General features: G+C 43.5%; 1 protein-coding gene across 2 annotated transcripts in view; it reads left to right on the forward strand.

Annotated features, from left to right (window-relative positions):
• Nucleotides 1-10,962: 10,962 nt before the first annotated feature.
• APPL2 (adaptor protein, phosphotyrosine interacting with PH domain and leucine zipper 2) overlaps nt 10,963-23,931 on the forward strand; it is a 28,068-nt gene continuing 15,099 nt past the window's right edge. Inside the window, exons 1-5 of one of the 2 annotated variants that reach the window (XM_083400207.1) lie at nt 10,963-11,478; nt 16,165-16,263; nt 18,405-18,464; nt 19,455-19,526; nt 23,284-23,371. In XM_083400207.1, coding sequence (XP_083256333.1) covers nt 11,425-11,478; nt 16,165-16,263; nt 18,405-18,464; nt 19,455-19,526; nt 23,284-23,371 — 373 coding nt within the window. In that variant the 5' untranslated portion in view covers nt 10,963-11,424. The remainder of the gene's footprint in view (nt 11,479-16,164; nt 16,264-18,404; nt 18,465-19,454; nt 19,527-23,283; nt 23,372-23,931) is intronic. The other variant, XM_083400206.1, reaches the window with a different exon arrangement.

The following is a 23,931-nucleotide window of genomic DNA, read 5'->3' on the forward strand; positions in this document are numbered from 1 at the left end:
AAGGGGCTATTGTGCTGATTTCTTTATCTCTATTGAAACTGCCCCTATTAAACCTAAGCCTCCTGTTATTGCATGCAGCAATAACAGGAAACACAGTCTACTTGCTTTCTCTGTCCCTCTATTTTAGGGAACCTGAGGCTCTCCAGATGTTGTTGTACTTCCAACTCCTATCAGCACTAGCCAGTATGGCAAATGGTGAGGAATGATGGGAACTGTAGTCCAATAACACCTGGGGGGAAAACATAGGTTCCCTGTCCCTGCTCTGGTCACAGGCATCCAAAGATGCTCAAAGTGGCATCAGCCAGCTGTTATGGTTTCTTGGGAATCTCTTGGAATTTAACAACCTCTGGTTAGGATAAGATTCTCTTTGACTTAATTATATACTGCAAATGAAAAGACAAAAAAACCCACAACCCTACCCTCTGCCACTTTCTCTTAACAAACAGCAGCAAGGTTAATAGACTGGCATGTTATCAAGACCCTTAATCAGCAGTCTTTTTCTATTGGGGAAGGTACTTAATTGCGGGACGTGGGTAGCGCTGTGGTCTAAACCACTGAGCCTAGGACTTGCCGATCAGAAGGTCGGCAGTTCGAATCCCCGTGATAAGGTGAGCTCCCATTGCTCAGTCCCTGCTCCTGCCCACCTAGCAGTTTGAAAGCATGTCAAAGTGCAAGTAGATAAATAGGTACCGCTCCAGTGGGAAGGTAAATGGTGTTTCCGTGTGCTGCTCTGGTTTGCCAGAAGCGGCTTAGTCATGCTGGCCACATGACCTAGAAGCTGTCAGCAGACAAACACTGGCTCCCTTGGCCAGTAAAGCGAGATGAGCACTGCAACCCCAGAGTTGTCCGCGACTAGACTTAACGGTTAGGGATCCCTTTACCTTTACCTTTTACTTAATCACTTTCTTAATAACGGGCAGGTACTTCAGCCCTATTGATTTTGATTTACACAGCTTTAACTGCTTTATTGAGCTGGTGCCCAAAGATCAATTTATTTACCATCATATTAGCATGTTTAAGCCATTACAGGAAAATCTCTCTTTGCATACGAAGAGACATAGAATGATATGATAAAGGGGACTAGCATTCAGCATGCAACTAAATTATACTCAAAGTGAATGGATTAGGCTGCAATTCTATACCCACTTACCTGGGAATAAGTCCCATTAAACTAAGGTTGCCTCCAATCTGTTGCTATTTTTCAGAGGGATTCAATCACATACCAGCAAATTCAGGTTGCACAATGAAAGATTTGGAGCTCCAACCTTACAAAAGAAACACACACACCACCCCAGCCATTTTGCAATAAGGAAAGATGGTAAAACGCACTGGGAAACATGGGGAAACATTTGCTTGGTGGAATGGCATCTAACTTCCTGCATTGCAGTGAGGTTGGACTAGATGATCCTTGAGATCACTTCCAACTCTGTAATTCTATGAATCTATGTGTGTATTTCCTGACTTTTTTTAAAAAAGGGGTGGGGGGAGAAAGCTATTTACTTTGATTTATTGAAACTATGCATAGGCATGCTAAGCCAAAGTTCTTCCCATATCTCATATCTATTGACTCAGAATCATTTCCTGGAATTTTAAAATTTTTAGATGACATCTCATATATATATACCGTATATATATAGAGAGAGAGAGAGCGCGCGAGAGAGCTGTACCGTGGAATGGCAGAACAGCAAAAAGACTGTCATTTTGCTCTTTTACAGAATGTTGTGCTGTTCACATTGTTGCATAATAGTAGTTTCTTAGAAAAACCACTTGAAGAAAATTGCTATTTATCTAATGTTATGTTTCCCTGCCCCCCCCCCCCCCCGCGCAAAGCAAGTGCGTTCCTAAGTGCCTTAGATGATGTTTACATTTGAAGACATCAAAGTTGCTTGGTACTCCAGAAGATCCATAAATTTATTCCTACCTCTGTTTAATCCACTTACTCCTATTTCTAAGGCTTTTATTATTTTTAAAGGAGACCCTTTTCCGGTGGGTGTCAGCTGTTTGAGTCTGAACTGAACAGTCTCTCAGCTTCAACTGCCAGCCCCCAAGGTGATGCAATTTGACAATTAGCAAGTTTATTTACTTATATTGATTACATTTATATCCCACCTTCCCTCCAAGGAGATGAAGGTGGTTCTCCCCCTCCCCCATGTTATCCTCACCACAACCCTGTGAGGTAGTTCAAAGCTGAGGGACAGTGACTAGCCCAAGGCTGCCCAGGAAATTTCACAGCTGAGTGAGGCTTTGAAACCTGGTCTCCCTGGTCCTAGTCTGACCTTCCAATCACTTTGCCACGCTGCTTCCAGAGTCAAGTCTGTTGTTATTATTTGTTTTTAAAACAGCATTGGGAGAATGTGTGTGTGTGTGTGTGTGTGTATTTGTATCCCACATTTCTTTCATCATGATGGAACCCAAAACAGCAGATGTGTCATTCCCAGGTGGTCATCCCTCTAGGTATGGACCACTCCCATCAGGCACTCCCAATGGCCCAGGGAGACCTGGGCCGCTTCCAGCTTTTGAGGCCCCTGGCCATGATAAAAACATTAAAAACACGATATTCAAAAACATAATGAAGCACCCTCAAAAGAGTGAGTGGTTTGTTTACATATTCAGCTAATCTATGTTCATCACAGTCTAATCTTGTGGCATAAGGACTTATTTTTTAAAAATAATATTTATGAATATGGGTTTTTTAAAATGTATTTTACCAAATCACACCATTTGTTTGCTTAAATTTGCACTTCTAAGCTGGGAGACGGTGTCAAGTTTTGGTCCGATGCAAATAAAAGACAATTTGGGAAACTTGCCCAAAAATCAAAACACGTCTAAGTAGCCAAGACACTCCTTCAAATATTCTCCTCAAAAGTGGCTGCCCAGTAATCTGTGCTTCTGGTGAGCCCCTCAGATTGTTCAGCTGAGTTGACTGATGGAGACAATAACCACCTGAGACTGTACCTCAGCAGCAGCTTAAGGTACCCAGGTGACTTAAGAGCAGAGCTGACATTTGAATGAGGATGCACTGCCACCTGAGTGAGGGAGCAGGGAGTGTCTGTGATTATTTCAGGGCATCACTAAGTGCAGGAAGGGTGTTGGTGGAGGTGAGGAAACTCCTTCAGCCTGAGGGCCACAGTCCCTTCTTAGGGGGCCACATGCCAGAGATGGGCAAGGTCAGAGGCAAAATGAATGGTGGAGCAATGAATGTAATGTGTACCTTTTCACAGTATGCAGTCTCTGCTATCACATCACTGGCCTAAACCAACAATGGGCAGCCCTGTCTTTTGCCTGGATGTCCTACTTTGCAGAGGACAGTCTTCTGTTTGAAGGGCTAACAGGCCCAAATCTGGTTTAAAGGGTAAAAGAAAATCAGTAAGGAGGGACAGAAGCTGAGGCCTTGAAGTTGCACATCAGCACCTGAACAGCAGACCAAACAAGCACATAAGTCACAAGGGCATTCTTTTTACATTATGGTGATGTGCACTGTATTTCTATTTAAATTATTGCAGCTGCTTCAAAATTTGCATCTATACATATAAATTAGAATATGTGAATCTGTGCCTCTCAAAGTATATCTCAGCATCTGCAAAGGAGTAAATGTTTGACTGATCATTGTTAAGTGTGAGCATTTTCTTGCCGGAGCAAAGTAAACAATAAGGGGGAAAAGTAGATTAATAAGCTGTGCACTACGTGATGCCTTAGTGTTCATGCACATTTATTTCTTGGCATATGTGCTAGAGTTAAGGTGCTTCCATCTCCTCCTCAGAAATGTTACATTCTAAGCACTGTGGTCAAGGAACTGAACCCTAAACACTGTTACTGGTGCCACATTTGTAAGAAATCAATTTTGGAACTCCATGCCTATTAATATCAGGCAGGTGCCTGCACTAAGCGGTTTCCAGTGCTGGTTAAAAACAGTTTTGTTTAGACCAACCTACCCAGTTATGTATGGGACGCGGGTGGCGCTGTGGGTTAAACCACAGAGCCTAAGACTTGCCGATCAGAAGGTTGGCGGTTCGAATCCCTGCAACAGGGTGAGCTGCCGTTGCTCGGTCCCTGCTCCTGCCAACCTAGCAGTTCGAAAGCACGTCAAAGTGCAAGTAGATAAATAAGTACCGCTCCGGTGGGAAGGTAAACGGCGTTTCCGTGCGCTGCTCTGGTTCACCAGAAGCGGCTTAGTCATGCTGGCCACATGATCCGGAAGCTGTACGCTGGCTCCCTCGGCCAATAAAGCGAGATGAGCGCTGCAACCCCAGAGTCGGTCACGACTGGACCTAATGGTCAGGGGTCCCTTTACCTTTACCTTTACTCAGTTATGTAGAATGTTGGTGCGTGGTTTAATCTGCTTTTAGTTCATTGCTGATTTTTTTTTTTTAATGTTTCAAGCAGCTTTTAGATTGCTTTTACCAATACTTTTATTGTTTTATTACTTTTGTGAACCGCTTTGAGGTGTATTTAGTTTAGATCATCATCTGAGACAGTCCGCAGCTACTATACTATACCAGCTATGAAACATTTGCCTCTTTTAATTTTTAAACAGCTCGTTCCCTCCTTCACTGGCCTTCATGCTAAAAATATAGATTTTGTGCCTGACTAGGAAACAACCCTGATTTGACTTTAAGTTCCCATTGGAATGATAAAGTGTGTTGAATGCAGTTCCTCCAAAACTAGTAGAACCAGTCAGATCAAATAAAATCACGGGATAGATTATAGTTGGCATAATAGGCTCCCAGGCTTGAATCATAGACTAAACAATGCCTCTCTCTTTTTCCCTCCCTTCCTCTCGCTCCAAGGACCTTTCAGGCAGCTCACGTGTGGAGTTCTTAAGCTCAGAAAGGAAATTCATGGGTGTTGGCTTAGTTTGCAAAGTGCTGTGGAATCGAAATCCTCTTTGTTGTGAGGAACAGCAGCAGGCAACTGGTATGCTGAGCTAGTCAACTACTTAAGAGATGATTGGCTTCAGGGACAGCGGTGTGTGTGAGGGTGGGGCCTGTGGTAAATGCTCATTGTACCTGTCGCTTTCAGCGCATGCAAATTCAGAAACTGCCACTGAAAAGGATGAGTGCAGGCATTATGCCCTGCAATACTGCCTCTGATGTACCCCACCAACTACTGCCCCTTCCTACTTTGCAGTGGGCATCTTTCAGCTTAAGAGACTCATGCTGGGCCAGAAAACGGAGTTAACTTAGAAGTCTCCCTCTCATAGGAGTTAAAAGGCTTGTTTACACGTTGGCACTGAACACAGGCTGTCACTACATGTGTGCTAGGCTGCGTACACACCACAGATTTAAAGCACATGATTTTCCCCAAAGGATCCTGGAGACTGTAGCTGACTGCTCACCAACTGAACTACAATTTCTAGCACCCTTAACTAATTACAGTTCCCAGAGTTCTTTGAAGGAAGTCATGTGCTTTAAATGTATGGTACGCATGAAGCCAAAGTGTCTGTGTGAAGGAGTGCACACTTGCTAGTTAGTACAACTATTGTGTATGCAGGGACACAGACTCTACCCACCACACAACAATAATAATAGCAAGCTTTCCCCTGAACTGAATTTCTGATTTCATTGTTTCACGTGTTTTAATTCTTATGCTTTTCAACTGGTCGCTTTGCTGTCTATTTTAATTAAGGTGGTTTCAATGCCCCGATGTAACTGCTATTGTGTATTTTAATTGTGCATTGATTTTATAATTGTAAAATGTCTAGAAGCCATTTCTGCATATAAGCAGTGCACAAATTAATAAGGCAGAATTATTGTGACATGTGCACATGTACAATTGTGCATGTTGTGCATACAGGGTCACTGAGTGCAGATGCCTCTAATGTGTCAGTTCAGGTGGGCTCCTCCTGCAGTCGTGGCTTTGATCCAAAAAGCTCACTTTGTAGCACAGACACCACCAGCAAGTGGTACCATCAGGGCAGGACTTTGAGGCAGAAGCCCAGGGCCCCACTCAGCAGAAGTGGCCAAAGGCAGCTGAGCCACTTCACATTTTGATGTAAGTGACATTACAATCTATGGTTAGTGTGTGAATGCAAGCAAGCTGTAAGACCATTCAACATAGTATGTAACCTCACATCCACATCATAAGTCTAAAGGACTTTTATGTCACAGTCATGGCTTCCCTCCAAAGAATCCTGGGAACTGTAGTTCTTTAACTACAGGGTGGTGGGACTTGTACCTCTGTGAGGGATAAACTACAGTTCCCAGAATTCTTTGGGGGAAGCCACGACTGTTATTGAATTAGGGTGCGATTACCACATTGCACCACTGCCACCAACCACAACAGTGGCAATATTCAGAAAGAAATGTAGTGTTGATTCAGTCGTTCCTTTCTCAGAAACCTTGCTTTTTCCTAACCCTGCTCAGAAAATGCAGTTGCTAACATTAAAAATCCATTTCAGTGTTGATGTTTTCAACCGACTGAAACTGAGTGTCAGATCTGATGTCTGGTGGAAGACTAGCTGACCTTCTTTTGTTCAGACAGGCAAAGCAAAGAGAGGGCAATAATCTTGTTTATGGGTCTTAATCAAGGGACAGGAACCACACTGGCAGAGAGGACTCATGCCAAGCCAGGCTTAGGACACTGGGTTAAAGGGTCACATCCCAGACTGTATATGCAATATTAATCAATGTCAAAGCTATGTAAACCCCAAGGACTGGCTATAATTAGTGACCTTCACTTCAAACAAGCAATCCCTGACTAGCTTTCCCAGCTCTATGGCTCAAGTGTTGAAGATCTGTCTCATCATTTATGGGCCCCTAGCTCCTTAAATGCATCTGTACATGCATTATTTCTCTCCATGGCCTCTCCCCTACCATGAACTCCCCACTCTCATTCCTCCCCTGTTGGCCTCAGCCACAGTTAAACGTTGTTGTTGTTGTTTAGTCGTGTCCGACTCTTCGTGACCCCATGGACCAGAGCACGCCAGGCACTCCTGTCTTCCACTTCCTCCCGCAGCTTGGTCAAACTCATGCTGGTAGCTTTGAGGACACTGTCCAACCATCTCGTCCTCTGTCATCCCCTTCTCCTTGTGCCCTCAATCTTTCCCAGCATCAGGGTCTTTTCCAGGGAGTCTTCTCTTCCCATGAGGTGGCCAAAGTATTGGAGCCTCAGCTTCACGATCTGTCCTTCCAGTGAGCACTCAGGGCTGATTTCCTTAAGAATGGAGAAGTTTGATCTTCTTGCAGTCCATGGGACTCTCAAGAGTCTCCTCCATCACATTACAGTGTATCAACACAGATGTTAACCATGGTTGATTTGAACCAAGAGTTCCTTTCAACTGAGGTTTGCTGGCCAGCTTCAAATCCCAGTTGAGAGACAACCTTGGGTTCATGGAATGGAGTTTGTGATCCCTCAGCCTTTTTAAGCATGATACATTTGCATGGGTTGTACCTTAGGGGCAGATAAAAGCTTCTGTGTGGGCAGCTTTGGACAAAATATTTTCTACTTCTGGGAAGGCAAAATCCAGCAGAATTACATTAGGAGTTGCTACTTAGGCTGGAGCAGTTGCAAAATTGTTCCAAATATATCCACTCTAATGTCTGATAATGCTAATAGTACAGTAATACATGTCTAGTGGTGATATGTTTTTATTTTTAACTGAGTTTTAATTTTTAGATGTATTGTATATCACTATATTTTATACTTTATTTCCTATGAATTTTACTGAATATTCTTTGTAATAGCTTTGTTTCTATTTATTTTAATATTACATGCTTCAGTTTATGCCAGTCTGCTGGGAAACAGATTTGAATTTGAGAAGTCTTTAAGTAATTATCTTACCTCCTGCCAGCCTCAGCTGCTAAACCGTTATAGTAATAGCAACACACCTCACTCATCCACCCATCCTTTGCATATTTCCTCAGAAATGGCTCATGGAGTTCAATAATACCATACTTTAAAGTACGTATGCAGAGGATCGTCATATTAGTCACAGGGTTGTTCTGGCGAATGACAGGTCTTTTTTGACATAACACTAAACTATGGTTTTGCATAACGTGTGTAAGTCTTGAGCTCACACACATCTCTCTCCTCTGCTTATGAAAAAAAGAGCTTCCACTACTAAACTAAGTAGTGTTCCCTGTTTATTTCAGGGGGGAAACAGCTCAAAACACATTTCAAAGATTCATGTGCTGCCTTCCGACTATAAATATAAATTGTTAAAAATTATCAATTTCCCAAGGCAACATAAAATCTTTATAAAAACAATTCAGTAATAAAAACATTTAAAGTATAAAAACCACAGACTAAAGCATTTCAGAGCAGCATCCCAACACAAGTTCTAAAAGCAGCTGAACGCAAAATTCAAAAAAGTCGAAACATTTTACACTTACCCTTTTTAGCTAAAAGCAATTTGATTTCTTAAATGCTTTAGAGCCTACTTAAAAGGAAACAGAATTTTCATTATTTCACAATTTGGAGTTTAACAGCAACATTGCTGTTAGAGTGGCCAGATTAAAAAGGGGGAGAGGCACCTTAGTTATGCAGAAAGGGGGATTTCAGAAGGTATGCTTCTCTTCCTTTGCATCTGGCTACCTGAGCTGTTATACTTTGCACTAGAATAGGAAAGCTAGATTTGTCGCAGCAGGTAAGTGCAACTGGCAGACACACCCTGTGATATTTATTATGCTGTTGGGAGTCAGCCAGAGTGGCTGGGGAAACCCAGCCAGATGGGCGGGGTATAAATAAATTATTACTATTACTATTATTATTATTATTATTATTATTATTATTATTGGCACACACTCAGTACGCTTTCAGTACAAAAGCATACATTATGAAGCTGACAAATATGGTAAGAGTCAGAGAGGGAAAACAACAAATTTATAGAGTACGGTAATGGCACACATTTGATTAGGGATTAACAAAGTACTGTACTAGATGCAGCAAAATTCGCCTACACTGGTGGAAGAAATCTAATTCTCCAGAATACTTGCAGAATTTTTTTTTTTTTTGCTTAAGAGCAGCTGCAATACTTCCCTCTTCTTCCACTTTTATTTACTCTTTACCTTTCAATGGCAAACTCATTTATGTTGATCCTTTCTCATTGCATTTTCCCGTCTTTCTCTTCTCTGGTAATCTGCTGCTGATTATTGTTATTATAAACAAATTCTATACATGATTTTAGCAACAGCAACAAAGCAGTAGCCGTCATGAAGACAGCGAGAAAGCAGGTAAATTTGGAAGACGTATTATACTCAATAAAAATATACAGAATCCTTGCCTGGATCAGTATCATACCACTTTAATTAGTTTAAATTTACAATTACTCTTCACACCCAGTGACCATTAATGATTAGAATACTACCATAGCCTTCCATAAAGAGTGACAAAAATCAATTTAAAAACACCTGGATAAAGAAGATTGTCACCTGTCATCATCCACTGCCCCCCCTTGACACTGCACCTTTAAGAGCTGCGCAGGAAGCCGAAATTCATCCAGTGTTTTAATCATTGTTGTGTTTCTGTAGTGAAGAAGCTGCCATCAAGCAGCTGTCTGCCAAGAAAGCTGTCCATCAAGCAGCTGTTGAAGGCTTTGAGTTTCTGTTGCTGTATGAGGAAGCTGCCAGCTTTGAGTGTGCGAGTCACAACATGGCTGTTCAAAGAGGTTAAGACAGCACTCAGTTCCTATGGAGAGGCTCTGGGACACTAGCCTGCCTCTGATCTGGATGCCCAGATATCTACTTCCATGTGAGAGTTGCTGTATTTACTCAGTACAGTGGTACCTCGGGTTACAGATGCTTCAGGTTACAGACGCTTCAGGTTACAGACTCTTCTAACCCAGAAATAGTACCTCAGTTTAAGAACTTTGCTTCAGGATGAGAACAGAAATTGCACAGTGGCAGCGGGAGGCCCCATTAGCTAAAGTGGTGCTTCAGGTTAAGAAGTTTCAGGTTAAGAACAGACCTCCAGAACGAATTAAGTTCGTAACCCAAGGTACCACTGTAATGTGGGCAAGGCTTTCTAAACCTGTCCATTTGACTTTATTGCTACTTCATTATTGAGGGCACAAGGAGAAGGGGACGCCAGAGGACAAGATGGTTGGACAGTGTTCTCGAAGCTACCAGCATGAGTTTGACCAAACTGCGGGAGGCAGTGGAAGACAGGAGTGCCTGGCATGCTCTGGTCCATGGGGTCACGAAGAGTCGGACATGACTAAACGACTAAACAACAACATGTCCTGGAATTTTTAAAAAAGGGGGTAGATAGAGCCAGGAGGAGGTGGTCCCTCAGGTATCATAGGAACAAAGGAAGCTGAGCCAGTCCATGTAGCCCAGAGCTGGCCACACTGAACGGCAGCAGCTCTCCAGGATTTCAGACAGGATGCTGGAGACTGGGCCCTTCTTCATGCAAGACAGGTGCTCTAACACTAACTTACAATCCTTGCATCCTAGATCATTCCGTTCCACCTAAACGTCCCAATATTTTAATCTGAATATTTTATTTGTACCTTCTGAATGGATTTAGGGTTGCAAGCTTTTGAACCACCTCCTGTTGGGTGTTTAGCAAACCGTTTTCGTAGCAGCCATTAGAATTCTAGTTTCTTTTAGAACTGATCAGCAAAATGATTAATACCATTTAAAAAACCAACCTCTGCTTTCATATACATAGTGCAAATTGCTTTAATTCATGACATGCTTTATCTACCAGATCTAGTTCATATTGTGCTATTTCTCTCATCGGTCTATGTACCTATTTCTGCCAGCCCTAAGTTTTTTACGAGCTCTTTGGCTGTTATCAGCATGATCAAATACAATTTTACAAGGCCAGATAAGCCTTAAACAATATTAACAGCAGAATAAAACGCTGCTCTTCCTGAAATAACCCCTCTCAGGCCTTCATGCCAGCTATGTTTCATTTTATTTCTCTGGGAGCCTTAAACATTTCAGTCTTGCAGTGTGACAATCTGTAGCTCTAAATTGGGATGTGAAGGCTCTGCTGGACTCCCCACCCCCCCGGGCATCTGGTTGGCCAGTGCTGGGTGAGATGGACACTTGGCCTGATCCTGCAGCGCTCTCTTCTTCTGCCTTTAACCCGCACGTTAAACAAGAAGCCGCCCGTGCGGATTTTTGTTGCAGGAGGCCAGGCCGCAGCGCCGCCCCACTTCCTGATGCTCTCCACTAGTCGTCCCACTTCCTCCCAGAAACAGGAACTGGGAGGAGTGGTCCTGGGCTGGCTGCCTGCGGATTGTGCTGGCTGGCTTGGTGCGCAACAGGCGGCAACTACCTGCTTCACGCACCTGGGCGCTGCGCCGCTGCGGAACTCGCTTCTTTTATCTCCTTCCCGGCTGCGGTGGGGAAAGGGAAGCTCGCCAGATCCCTCGGCTGGGCGCAGTATCCGAAGCTGACGCGTCACAAGAGATCCTCTTGCAAGCAGGATCGTCCGCTCAGCCTGAATAATTCACGCTCGCCTCTCCAGCGCCAGACAATGCCCGCCGTCGACAGGCTTCGCCTGGAAGAGGCTTTGCAGGATAGCCCGCAGGTACCACCGCGGCACGTCTGAGTGGATCTCCGCGTCAGGCCGGCGAGGGAGGGAGAGGATGTCGCAGTCGTTGCAAGCTGCGCGCAAACGCGAAAGCTACCTGCGAACCGGGAGGGGAGGGGAGGGGGCGAGCAGGATTGTCAGTAATCAGGATTGAGCAGTAATTGTCAGTAATATGGCATTTAGGCGAGCCGAGAGCTCTTCCCGGGTGTCTGCTGATCTTTCTGTTGTGGGTCTGCATCAAAGCAAACCTGTGAGCCAGGCAGGGTTTTGGTGGTGGAGGTTCCTCTGTTTTCATAATGGTGCTCAAACAGACACAGGAGTTTTCAGCAAGTTGGAGGGTGACATGTAATTTTTAATTTAAAAGCTGGAGAAAGAAGCCCCTGCTGCCGGAGAATGGAGGAGTCGGAATGGAAAAGTAGCCATTGTGGTCGGAGGTTTGTTAAGTAGGAGGCGGATCTTTCTTTTAAAGAAAAAGGTGACATTATTAGGACCCAGAAGAAATGAGGGAGGTCAGAACTCCTAGTCCGGTTAGATCAGCCTTTGCCAACCTGGTGCCCGTGCCCAGATGTTTTGGACTACAACTCCCATCAGCCTCCGAGAGCACATCCATCCTGGCTGGGTCTGATGGGAATTGTAGTCCAAAACACCTGGAGGTGCTATGGCTAAGCAAGACTGGGCTAGATGTTAAAACAGGCGGCGTTTTGCCCAGGTGTGTGAGAGAGGTAGAAACTCCAGGGTATAGGAATCTGGCTCTATGACAGAGAGGAAGAACCCCCATGGAGAAATAAAAAAATTCTTCTCTGCCCATCATCTACTATCTTGTGTAAATACACATTCCGTACATCAGCAGGATGCTATCTTATTTTTCCAGATTAAGAAGTGAAGGGAGCATGGAAATGTTCTAACAATGGTTCTAACAATAAAGCACTTTGGAAATATTAATGAGCTTTGGAGGGAGGAGGAGACCGGAAGTAGCTTTATCATTGTAAATGTATGGAGCTTCATTGTGACCAAATCTAGGTCACTTTTAATAGGTGCATTAGGAGGGATGTTTTGAAATCCGGAGGAAGGGAAAGTTAATAATTGGTTTATTTGATGTATGTTCCTGGTCTCCCTAAGTTCCATGTGGGTAGCAATACAATCAAAAACACTGTTCTAAAGCAGTTATAATACGTGAATTAAGGTAGAATAAATTATGAGTTAGAGACAGTTTGTTTCTTCCTTCCTGATCTTTTTGGATCAAAGAGTGAGTGAGCGAGAGCCCTTTCAAGTTTGTGGAGAACATGCAGGCATCATGTGACTCATCTAAATGGATGCTGGTGCTTTAAAGGCCTGAAAGTGAACAGGCCGGATGCTGATTTGCGTAGTACACAGAAGAGTGCTGAGGCAGTGCAAATCCTTTTTTTTTTTAAAAAAAGGGCTGTAGTTTTTCTGTTTCTTTACAGGAGCCACAGCATAATAGGTGCAACTGCTCACATTCAAAGCATTCTTACTTGTGCTAAATTGTGTGTACACTTTTTTCCACCGAGTTCTCTGGCAGTTAAACACACCAGGGAGCTGCATGTACAAATTTACTGTCAGTCCTGATTGACACCAATGCTATGCACCCCTCCATCCAGGGCTCTGTTTCCCTCCCACTTTTTTTTTTTTTTTTTGAGGGGAGCTTAGGTGATGTTGCATCAAAGCAAGTTTTATGCCACAAGCACATTTCTCTGTCACTTTCCTTATTGCAAAAAATATAATCTTTGAGGGAAATGTGTTTGCTGTGCAAGAGCTGCAAAGTGACTTTAATTGCACAAATTGAATTTGTATGTGTCAGGCAGTAGCTCTCTAGGCTTTCAGACAGAGTTCTATCGCAGCCCTACCTGGGTCCCAAGGAACAGGTCCTTCTCTGTGCTGGCCCCACAGCAATGAAATTTCATTCCATCAGACCCGCGTCAAATTTCTGTTCTTCAGAGTCTTTGAAGGACCCCAAATATCTGCTTTTCTTCCATTATCCTGGCAGGTGTGATGCTTGTTAGCTGGGTGAGTCAAATATATATGTAGAACCAGAAAGAACATGTGGATGTTGCTGAATGGCATGGTCAGAGCTGTAATTTGGGGCGTGAATGTTCGATTATAAAACTTTAATATGACTTATTCCACCAAAAGGGCTCGGATCAGATTCTCTATACTCATTTAGGAAAGGGCTGTGGTTCAGTGGTGTACCCTCCTAGTGGTGCAGCAGTAAAAAACACTGGCACCTTTGCAAAGCTAAGCAGGGTCTCGTATGGTTTCAAATTGGAGGGGGGACTGTGTGTTGAAATTCCTGCATTGCAGGGGGTTAGGCTAGATGACCGTTGGAGGGGGTCCCTTACAACTCTGATTCTGTGAATGGAGTATCTACCAGGGTCAATCCCCAGCTTCTCTGGGTTTAGCTCAAAATATCCCTTGCTTGAAACCCCGCATAACTGCTCCCAGTCAGAGTGACAACACTGAGCCAGATGGATCAATGGCCTGACTCTGTATATGCTTGTTTCCTATGTTCCTTTCGCCTTCCATTGCTGCTAGAAGGAAATCAGGCCTGGTTAGTGAATAAAACCACATCCTCCTTTTTCTGCCCAGGAGCTAAACCACAGTTTACACAAGGCAGATCTTACCACACTAGATATATATAAAAAATCCCAATGTAAATTGTTAACTTTGTATACCTGAAACATAACACTGGTTTTTCTGCTTCTGCCATCTCACTTAGAGTATTAAAATGTCAACAGTATTTTAGCAGTAGCTGAAAAAGAGGGGTAGAAAATGAGTGTGTGTGTGTGTGAGGATCACAGGGCAGTTTACAATATAAAAATACGAAAAATTGTAACGTATTACAAAACAATATCCCACCCACAGTTTAAAAGTATGCAATTGAATGCATGTTTATTTGGATATAAGGCTCACTGTACTCCCTAACACTGAGCTCTCCAAACTTTTCATGTTGGTGACACACTCTATGCATGCATAATATCGCGACACAGTACAGTCATACATCGGAAGTCGATCAGAATCCGTTCTGGAAATCCGTTCAACTTCTGAAATGTTCGACTTCCAGAGTGTGGCTTCTGATTCTGAATCGGAAGCTCCGCCAGATGTTCGGCTTCCAAAAGAACGTTTGAAAACCAGAACCCTCACTTCTGGTTTTTGATTGTTCAGGAGCCGGACCATTTGACTCCCAAGGCATTTGGGAGCCGAGGTACAGCTGTAATTCAGTTTTACTAGCAAACCGGAGGTTAAATTAACCCCTTTCCAGCCCCAGCAGGAGCATGGGGAGCGTTTGCACGACACACCTACACACTGCAGCCAACACAGTAATGTTTCGCAGCACACATTTTGGAAAGCTCTGCCCTAGCAAGTATGGTTAGGGTTGAAACCTTTGTGGTGTGATCCATTCAGATCTAAGCAGTTTAGGCTGCTGTCTTAAAAAAATACATCGGGCGCAGTCCTGTGGTAGCTGGGTTGGTGGGGCAAGAGCCGTAATATTTTGTGGCTCTTTAATTCCATGGGTGATACAGAAGATATGACCACAAATGGATGTCTTGTAGCTGTGGAAACCTCTTGGCTGCCCCTTCTCCAGTAGAGAGGGCAAAAAGAAGGTGTTGGGGGGGGCACATCAGCAGATACTTTGAATCCACTGGATCTAAAGCCTTCCTGTTCTCCTGGTATGCTTCTGGAATGGGGTGGTGGATTATATTATTCTTATTATTCAATGAGAGCATCCCTTCATTTTTTAAATATGTCTGAGGGTTCTGTTGTGAACTGTTTTGGGACCTTTGTATGAAGGACAATATACAAATTGACTAAACAATAATTATAATAAGCAAAGAAAATATCAAACCAAAAATGCACCATAGCCCCTAGTCAGTTATATGGGTCTGATGCTTCAATGTTTTGTTGAAACTGAACAACTGAGGAAAGATTGCTGCTATTCCTTCTTCAATTTGAGTGGAATTACCCCGTTTGTGGGATTTTCACTTATCACCATGTAAACCTCTACAAATATATGCCAGCTTGTGCTCAGTGGGGGAGGCCCAGTTGGAGATCCTCCCTATGAGGGAGGTACAGTTTGCATCAACTCAGGACGGGGCTTTCTCTGCAGTGGCACCCCAACTGTAGAACGCTTTCCTTTTGGCAGTGTTACCGCCCGTCTCATTGGTGACCTTTTGATCCCAGCTTATTCATTCATTCTTGGGGGTGGGGAGTAATAACGGGAGCCGTGCTTGACATCAAAATCACGTGGAGCTAATGTTTTGTCTTTCTGGATATAATTTAATAATGATTTTAGAGTTGTCGTGATTTATGAAGTGTTGTATTTTATGAATTGGTCATTGTAACCTCCCTGTGGTCTGGTTAGATGAAAGCCAGAGTATAAATACAGATGTCTTCACTGCTGAATGCTTCTGTTCATAACAGGGCAAGGCTGGGGAACCTGTGACCCTCCATATGTTGTTGGACTCCAATTGCCATTATCCATGACTTTTGACTATCTGAAGCGCCACAGGTTCCCCTCCTCTGTAGCAGAGGATCTATTACGTGTGTGTGTTTAGTGTCTTAATAACAGAAAGATTACTAATGTCTGTCTCCATTTATGCTACCTGTTTGTTTGATAATTGTAAATTTCCATTGGTGAATAAACTGCTACCCTTTCTCTTTTACCAGACACGTTCTTTGCTGAGTGTGTTTGAAGAAGATGCGGGGACACTCACAGAATACACCAACCAGTTGCTTCAAGCAATGCAGCGAGTTTATGGGGCTCAGGTAAATCATTTCAAATGTTTTCTTTTCCCTTTCTGCCTCTCAACTCTCTTAAAAATAACGTATTGTTTTATTTCAATACATATTGAGCTTTCATAACAGGTAATATAGAAAGCCATAAAAAGAAACCAGCCACTTCCCTGAAGAAAACACAAACAATCATGATTATCACCCCCCCGCCCATTGATTATATTTTATTTCTGTTCACTTAAAAATGGGATAAACATAGAAAGCAATATATACTGAGGCAATTACTGCAGACATCCTGACCTTATTCAGATAGTCATATATTGGCTTCTTAGTTTAGATATGTACAAATCTTTTGACCAGATATGCAGCCTGCTCACTCCTCCTTTTGCGAGCAAACTGTTGTTGCAACAGGGAACCTCTAATTAATCATAGTTTCTTGTTTTGTCCAAACTGGGAAACTATGGTTACTGGAACAAATCAGGAACTTAAACTAATTCCACACCATGGTTTAAGATCCTGATCTGCTCTGAACTTGATACCCATAGTTTTCTGGTTCTGATAAACTGTGAAACTATAGCTAATTAGAGATTTCCTCGTTAAATTGCAGCTCACCTCAGAGAAATTGTGTACGTGGCAAAAGGCTTGTGTATCTCTCCGCTTAAGAAGCCAAGCTGTGATCATTGGAACAAGGCTACAGTTTTGCATCCCAGATCACAGGTCATTTTTGATTACTGGCCACTGGTCTTCCACAAAACAATTGGGGTTCTGTCTTCCACATTCCGTCTTAATTTGCTATGGTAATTTGTCCTTTATTAATAAACCACAAATTGGCAGGCAAAGCTTTTAATCATTGGGCACAAGTTGGTTGGTTTGTAGCATGGAAAAATAATTTGGGGGAGGAGGTTTGGCAGGTTTAACCCCTGCTCTTCCAGGGTTGTGATCCCAGTCTGTTCTGTACATACATACACACCACCCCCAGCACAACAAATATTAAGATGTGAAAAAGTGCTGTATATCAATTCGCATCAATTCTATACCTTTTCTTGTCCCACCCCTTTCTTCACTGTTGTAGATTATCTTGTGAGAGCATCTCTGTTCGTTCAGGAGATTATTGAGAAGACCAGTGGGGTCATATGCAAAATAATAATAATATAATAGTTATTTATTATTTATACCCTGCCCATCTGGGCGGCTTCCAAACGAATATTAAAAACAATACAGCATCAACCATTAAAAACTTCCCTAAACAGGGCCACCTTCAGTTGTCTTTTAAAAGTAAAATAGTTGCTTCTTGCCTTGATATCTGCTGGAAGGGCGTTCCACAGAGCAGGCGCCACTACCGAGAAGGCCCTCTGCCTGGTTCCCTGTAACCTCGCTTCTTGCAGTGAGGGAACTGCCAGAAGGCCCTCGGAGCTGGACCTCAGAGTCCGGGCTGGATGATGGGGGTGGAGACGCTCCTTCAGGTATACAGGACCGAGGCCATTTAGGGCTTTAAAGGTCAGCATCAACACTTTGAATTGTGCTTGGAAACATATGCATGCATGTTATGGATGGATATTTATGCGCCCATAAACACAGGCAGTCTTGAAGGAGTTGCTACAGTAGGAATTTGCAGCCACGTCTTCAGGAGAGCCTTTTAAATCAAGGTTGCCCTGCGGCCCTCCAGATGTTTTTGGACATCAGGGGTGATGTGAGGGATAGTCCAGCATTATCTGTAGGTCCCTAGAGATCCTCATTCCCTGTTTTAAATGAACACAACCCCTCAGGTCTTTGACATTATGTACACAGAACTGTCAGTGCACTAAGTCCCAGCCCATTCAAATGTTTGTATTTGGGCTGCTTAACTTGTAACTCAATGTTGCATCACCTCCTGTAAGTCCTGGATGAAGTGTCTGAAACTCAGAAGTTCCTGGGGTGCACCTCCCTGACATTCTTGTTTGTTTGCATGCTTTTCCAAAAATTCTGGGTGTGGCCTAGCCATCGGAAGTGCTGCCTATTTACATGCCAGAAATTATAGGTGTGGTTTGGTGACTTATTTCAATTCAGCACAGTTTGCTTTTATGGGTAACAAAGAAAAGCGGAGAAGGCAGACAACCTGCTATTTGGGTACGATCAGATGGCCTGATAGCTTTGGTGTGTGATCATTAGTAATGAAATACCTTTTCTCCTTGCAGAATGAAATGTGCCTGGCAACCCAGCAGCTCTCCAAGCAGCTTCTTGCGTACGAGAAACAGGTACGCCTGATTTACCCTGCGCGACCTCCATGTTCAGCAGTTCAGATGGTAGAGATGAAAAGATTCTAAGGGGTTTGCTTAGTTATATTGCTGGAGATGTCAAACTTGCCTCAACATCTTGGAGCAAGAATGGGGGTGGGGCAAGGGGAGAGCATAAGAAGAACCTGTTGGACCAGGTCAGTGGTCCTTCTAGTCCAGCATCCTGTTCTCACAGTGGCCGACCAGAAGCCTGTGGGAAGCCTGTAAGCAGGACCTGAGCACAGCAGCACTCTCCTCTCCTGCGGTTTCCAGCAGGTGAAGCGCAGAAGCATCTTGCCAGTGACAGAGGGAAGAAGGATGCTGTGGCGATCACACAGGGTCCCCAGACGTTTAACAGTCTATTGATCCCTGTGCCACCACTGTGCTCGCTTCCCCACTGCCACCAACCAGTTACTCTCTGGTAAAACACTGAGTCCAGACAGTTGTTAAAAGTGAACCAAAAAAACCCCCAAGTTTATTTTACAAACATTAACAAGTTCATGGTTTCTCCGATAATATTCCTGTCAGTACCTTAACTTTAGTTTCTTTACCGGCCTATACCTTCCTAATACCTTCTGACTGATTATCTCAACTGTTTGACTGACTCCTCTTAACAAATTCTCTCACTCTCTCACATCAGACTAGCCCAAATCACAGACTTATCTTCTCTATCTCTCCTAACTCCAGACTGTCTTCTCAACCACCCTAACTCTAACTCTCTCCTCAAAAACCCCCCTCCTCTGTGCATAAACCTTTTACACAGTTAACTCTGCCCCCTGGGTTCCCATTGGTTAGTCATTTTACAATTTGTTAACTCTTTTCCCATGAACCCAGTATGATGTCACACACCTGGGAGGGCAAACACCACATTTGCACATCTGTGTCCAATACCGCAGGTTGCTTTTGGTTTATCCCATAGAACTCCACGGGAGGCACTGGAAACTTAATGTCTTATTTTCATTTCCTTTGCAGAACTTTGCCCTCGGTAAAGGAGATGAAGAAGTGATATCCACCCTTCAGTACTTTTCAAAAGTTGTGGACGAGGTAATCCAAATGGCCAGCAAGTTTTTTCTTAGGTTTTTTTATGGTGTCTGTTTATCTTGTTGAAGCTGTGATGGCCTTGAGATTTACAAAGGGGGAGCGTGGCGAAAGGTGGCCTGTTTGTGCTTTGTATAGTCTGTAGAAAAGGCCTCATCTTATTCTGCTCGTAAAATGATGGGGCGAAGGAGAAGCAGAGAGATAGGGAGAGAGAGAAGAATCCTGAAGTTCCCTTTATCTTATTAGCAGTTCTTGCTATATTTATGCAAAGTGTTGTGCCGCCCTAAAGATGGACCAACTTACTCTGGCTAGAGTCATTGTTATTCGATGCAACTTTCTGCCTTTTGACCCACCCTTTGCAGCTTTTTCTCTCTTACACACCGGGGGTGGGGAGCAGGAGATGCCCTCCAGTTAGTGTTGGAGTCTTCACGGAGCCCAGTCTTCATGGCTAGCAATCAGGAATGATGGGAGTTGTAGTCCCAGCAACGTTTGTAGGGCCACAGGTTTCCCACCTCTGTTCTACGCACGTGTGTGTGTGTGTGTACAGTGGTACCTCAGGTTACAGACGCTTCAGGTTACAGACTCAGCTAACCCAGAAATAGTACCTTGGGTTAAGAATTTTGCTTCAGGATGAGAACAGAAATCGTGTGGCGGCAGCAGGAGGCCCCATTAGCTAAAGTGGTACCTCAGGTTAAGAACAGTTTCAGGTTAAGAACAAACCTCCAGACCAAATTAAGTTCTTAACCTGAGGTACCACTGTAAATCTGTATGTGCTAACCAACTGACTGTTACCCTAATAAATTCAACTTCTCTTCTGTGTGTTTGCTGCAGCAGACTTAATATGCCAACCCATGTTAGCTTACTGAAGTTCTGTTCTTTCTAGTCAGACTTAAAATAACAACTCCCGAGTGCACAACAAATGTTGTTCAACATTTCCCAGTGTTTAGAATTGGCTTTAAGGGAGAAGGTTTTTTTTTCCTTTTTGGCTCAAATGCACTTTGTACTTCAAAATGACATTTTGGTCTGTGCACAAATGCAGTAAAAAGATAGTTCAAAGTTCTTGGCCTACGTTTGCCTTCAGGAGGCTTTTCTGGCACCTCTCTTAAAATTTATAATGCAATATTTCCAGCTCTGCAGAGACAGTCGGGGGGGTTGTCTTCCTTTCCATTTCTCCACCCATTGTCTAGAGACACAGCACATCTCTTCTCTTGGCTTGAACCCTGGGAATTATAGTCCTCATTAGGCCAGGGTACAGTGTCTTATTTCTTCCTGGGGTTCCACACCCTTTTCCAGCTGGTTTCCATTGCTTCACCACACTCAGCCAAGATGCACAATTCAAGGGATGTTGGAGCATATCTACACTATAAGCATATATCATTGCTTATACCAGTGCTAACTGTCTTGGTTTCGCCCAAAGAATCCTTGAATTTGTAGTTTGGTGAGAGTGCTGAGATAGCCGTACTCCCACAGTCCCTCACAGAAATGGAAGTTTCTGAGGAGAGGGAGTGACCATTAAATTAGTTTAAATTAGTAAGTCTGTGTCATTACTAAACTAAATTATTTTAAATTAGTAAGTCTGTGACATACTTATAGTTCAGTTGGTTAGAGCATGGTGCTGATAACGCCAAGGTTGCAGGTTCGATCCCCATATGTGACAGCTGCCTAGCTGCCAGCTCTACCATTCTGTGATTTCAAGCATACAATCCCACTGAAGTACAGTGGTACCTCGGGTTATGTACTTAATTCGTTCCGGAGGTCCGTTCTTAACCTGAAACTGTTCTTAACCTGAAGCACCACTTTAGCTAATGGGGCCTCCTTCTGCTGCCACGCCGCCGGAGCCCGATTTCTGTTCTCATCCTGAAGCAAAGTTCTTAACCTGAGGTAATAATACTGGGTTAGCAGAGTCTGTAACCTGAAGCGTATGTAACCCGAGGTACCACTGTACTTATTTAGTCTTAGCTTTTTAAAATAAAATAGCACCATCTTGTAGTGTTGAAACAAGACCAATTAATTTGCAACCCTGTTATTTCTCCAGTTTCCCCCCCAAATGTGCCTATTTTCGATTGTTAGCAAGGTGTCATCTGCAAATAAGCTTATTTTCTTTTTTTTATTATTGTTTATTCCTTTTATATTTCCATCTTCTCTAATTACATTGGCCAGAGTTTCAGTGACCCTTGGGGCCCTTCCCAGGTGACACCCTGGCCCTGGCCCACACCTTCCTTGAGGGCTTTGCCTGGTTGGAATGTGCCCTTGTACAATGATGATTAGAATGCCTTTTGCTTGCCTGGAAGGAGAGAGGTGTGGTGGGGAGACGGTGTGGAAATCTCTGGCTCCTGTGTGGCTATATTGTGGCTGACTGCCCAAAGGTAAGAGTCACCTCAGTGGCTCTGCCCACTTTGGCCTTTGGCCCCACCCACCAAGAGGGACTGTGGCCCTCAGGCTGAAGAAGGTTCTTCATGCCTGGTATTTGCTGACATGCCTCTGGTCTTCTTCCCATTTGGAGATTCGTCTTCATAAGCGACTACTTTCTAGGAATCTTGCCTTTTGATCTCCTTGTTGGTCTGCAGTTCCAGCCATGCAGTTAAGAAAGCCAATACCAATAATAATAATAGTAATAGTAGTAGTAGTAGTAGTAATAATAATAATAATAATAATAATAATAGAATTGATACACTCCACTGTGAAAATTGAAAACTGTGACGACAGCTGTTTTGGTTGAGTCATGTCTTTTGCCAGGGCATAAGCGAAGCAGTCCAGCCTGCAGGAAAGGGCTGCAGAGTAAATATAAAGTCTTGTTTCAAAGCCTCCCCTTAAGTAAACTCTTTAATCTTGAGAAATGGAGACATTTCTTCTCAGCTGAAGCTGTGTGTATTTGGCAGCCCACAACTAATTTTAGCAAGACTCAAAGCTCACTGGTGCATGGACAGATACTAATATTATTACTAATATCCATGTAAACAAACTTGTTTTCACCTATTGATTTTTTTTCTGGACTGCTCTGGATTTTTAACATGTAAAGAGGTAAAGCTATTCAGCGGTGGATATTTCAGTTCCCCGCAAGAATGTTTCATAGAAATAAAATGTTTTTGATATCTTCTTATTTGAGTTGGGTTTTTTGAGAGTGACATGGGATTATTTATTATGGAAAACCCTTCTGACGAATCAATAGATTCTCAAGAAAAGGTTGGCTTTGAAAGGAAATGGCTTCAAACAATTTAAGAAAACCCTGTTTAAATATATATGAATGTGTGTGGATTTAAAGAAAAATAATTAAATATATTGGCTCCAGCTTAATAAGCAGATGGTATTGATTTGGCCTACTGTTGTAATATAGTAATGTAATGCTCCTCACTTCAGAGAAAGCTATTTGGGCAACTCACTTTGCTACCATGATTACTAACTACACAGAGATGGGGAACTGAAGCGGAGAGTAACATCCAAGCATCTAAAATGTACTTCAGAGTAGGGGTGGGTAACCTATGGCTCTCCAGCTGTTGTTGGACCCCAACCCAACTCCCATCAGCCCTTAGCCACCGTGGAGGGTGGTCAGGCACCATGGGAATTGGAGTCCAGCAACATTTGGAGGGCAACAAGTTCCCCATTCTGGCGTTAAAGTTCCCACAGTCAAGCACAAATCTGAACTTTCCTGTCCGCCCTACTGAGCCATATTTGGTTTTCCATTCAAGCACTTGACAGTGAATTTAGGGTACCGGGGATGTTATTGCTGCCTTCTAAACGAATGGGCTGCCCTCCTGTCTTTCAGCTTAACATTCTGCACACCGAACTGGCCAAGCAGCTCGCAGACACCATGGTTCTCCCCATCATCCAGTTCCGTGAAAAAGACCTTACAGGTAAATCTTCTAGGTGTGACTGGGAGCTCTTAGTAGGAAACAAAGGAAGAGAGGGACATTTTTTCTTCTTGCACTCCAGACAACAAAAAGACAACTTTTTGTATCTTAAAGAAAATTAGTTAAGGTTACACCCCTATGTAGACTTCCGTGGGAGTTTAAAAATAGCCACCCCACACGCTGAACACAGTGGGGCTTGCAAGTGCTAGCACATGCATGTTTATTTGGAAATAGGTTGGGTAAGCTTGGCGGACATGGCAAATTGCAAAGGACTGCTGTGCTCAGCTCCTGCTTCGGGGCTTCCTGTAGGCATCTGAATGTCCACCTTGAGAACAGGATGCTCACCTAGATGGGACGGTGCCCTGTTCTTAGGGCTAAAACCTGAGCGACGGCAACAGCTTCTAGACCCAGGAGTGGGGAACCGGTGGCCTTCCTGCTAGTGTTATTGGGCTGCAGCCCCCAGTAGCCCCAGTCAGCACAGCTGGTGATCAGAGATGATGGGAGTTGTAGTCCAACAACAGCTGGAGTATAGGCTTCTCCATCCCTATTCATTGTGGTGTTTC

Source organism: Podarcis tiliguerta (genome assembly GCF_965153285.1).
Source record: "Podarcis tiliguerta genome assembly, chromosome: 10".
Taxonomy (NCBI): Eukaryota; Metazoa; Chordata; class Lepidosauria; order Squamata; family Lacertidae; genus Podarcis; species Podarcis tiliguerta.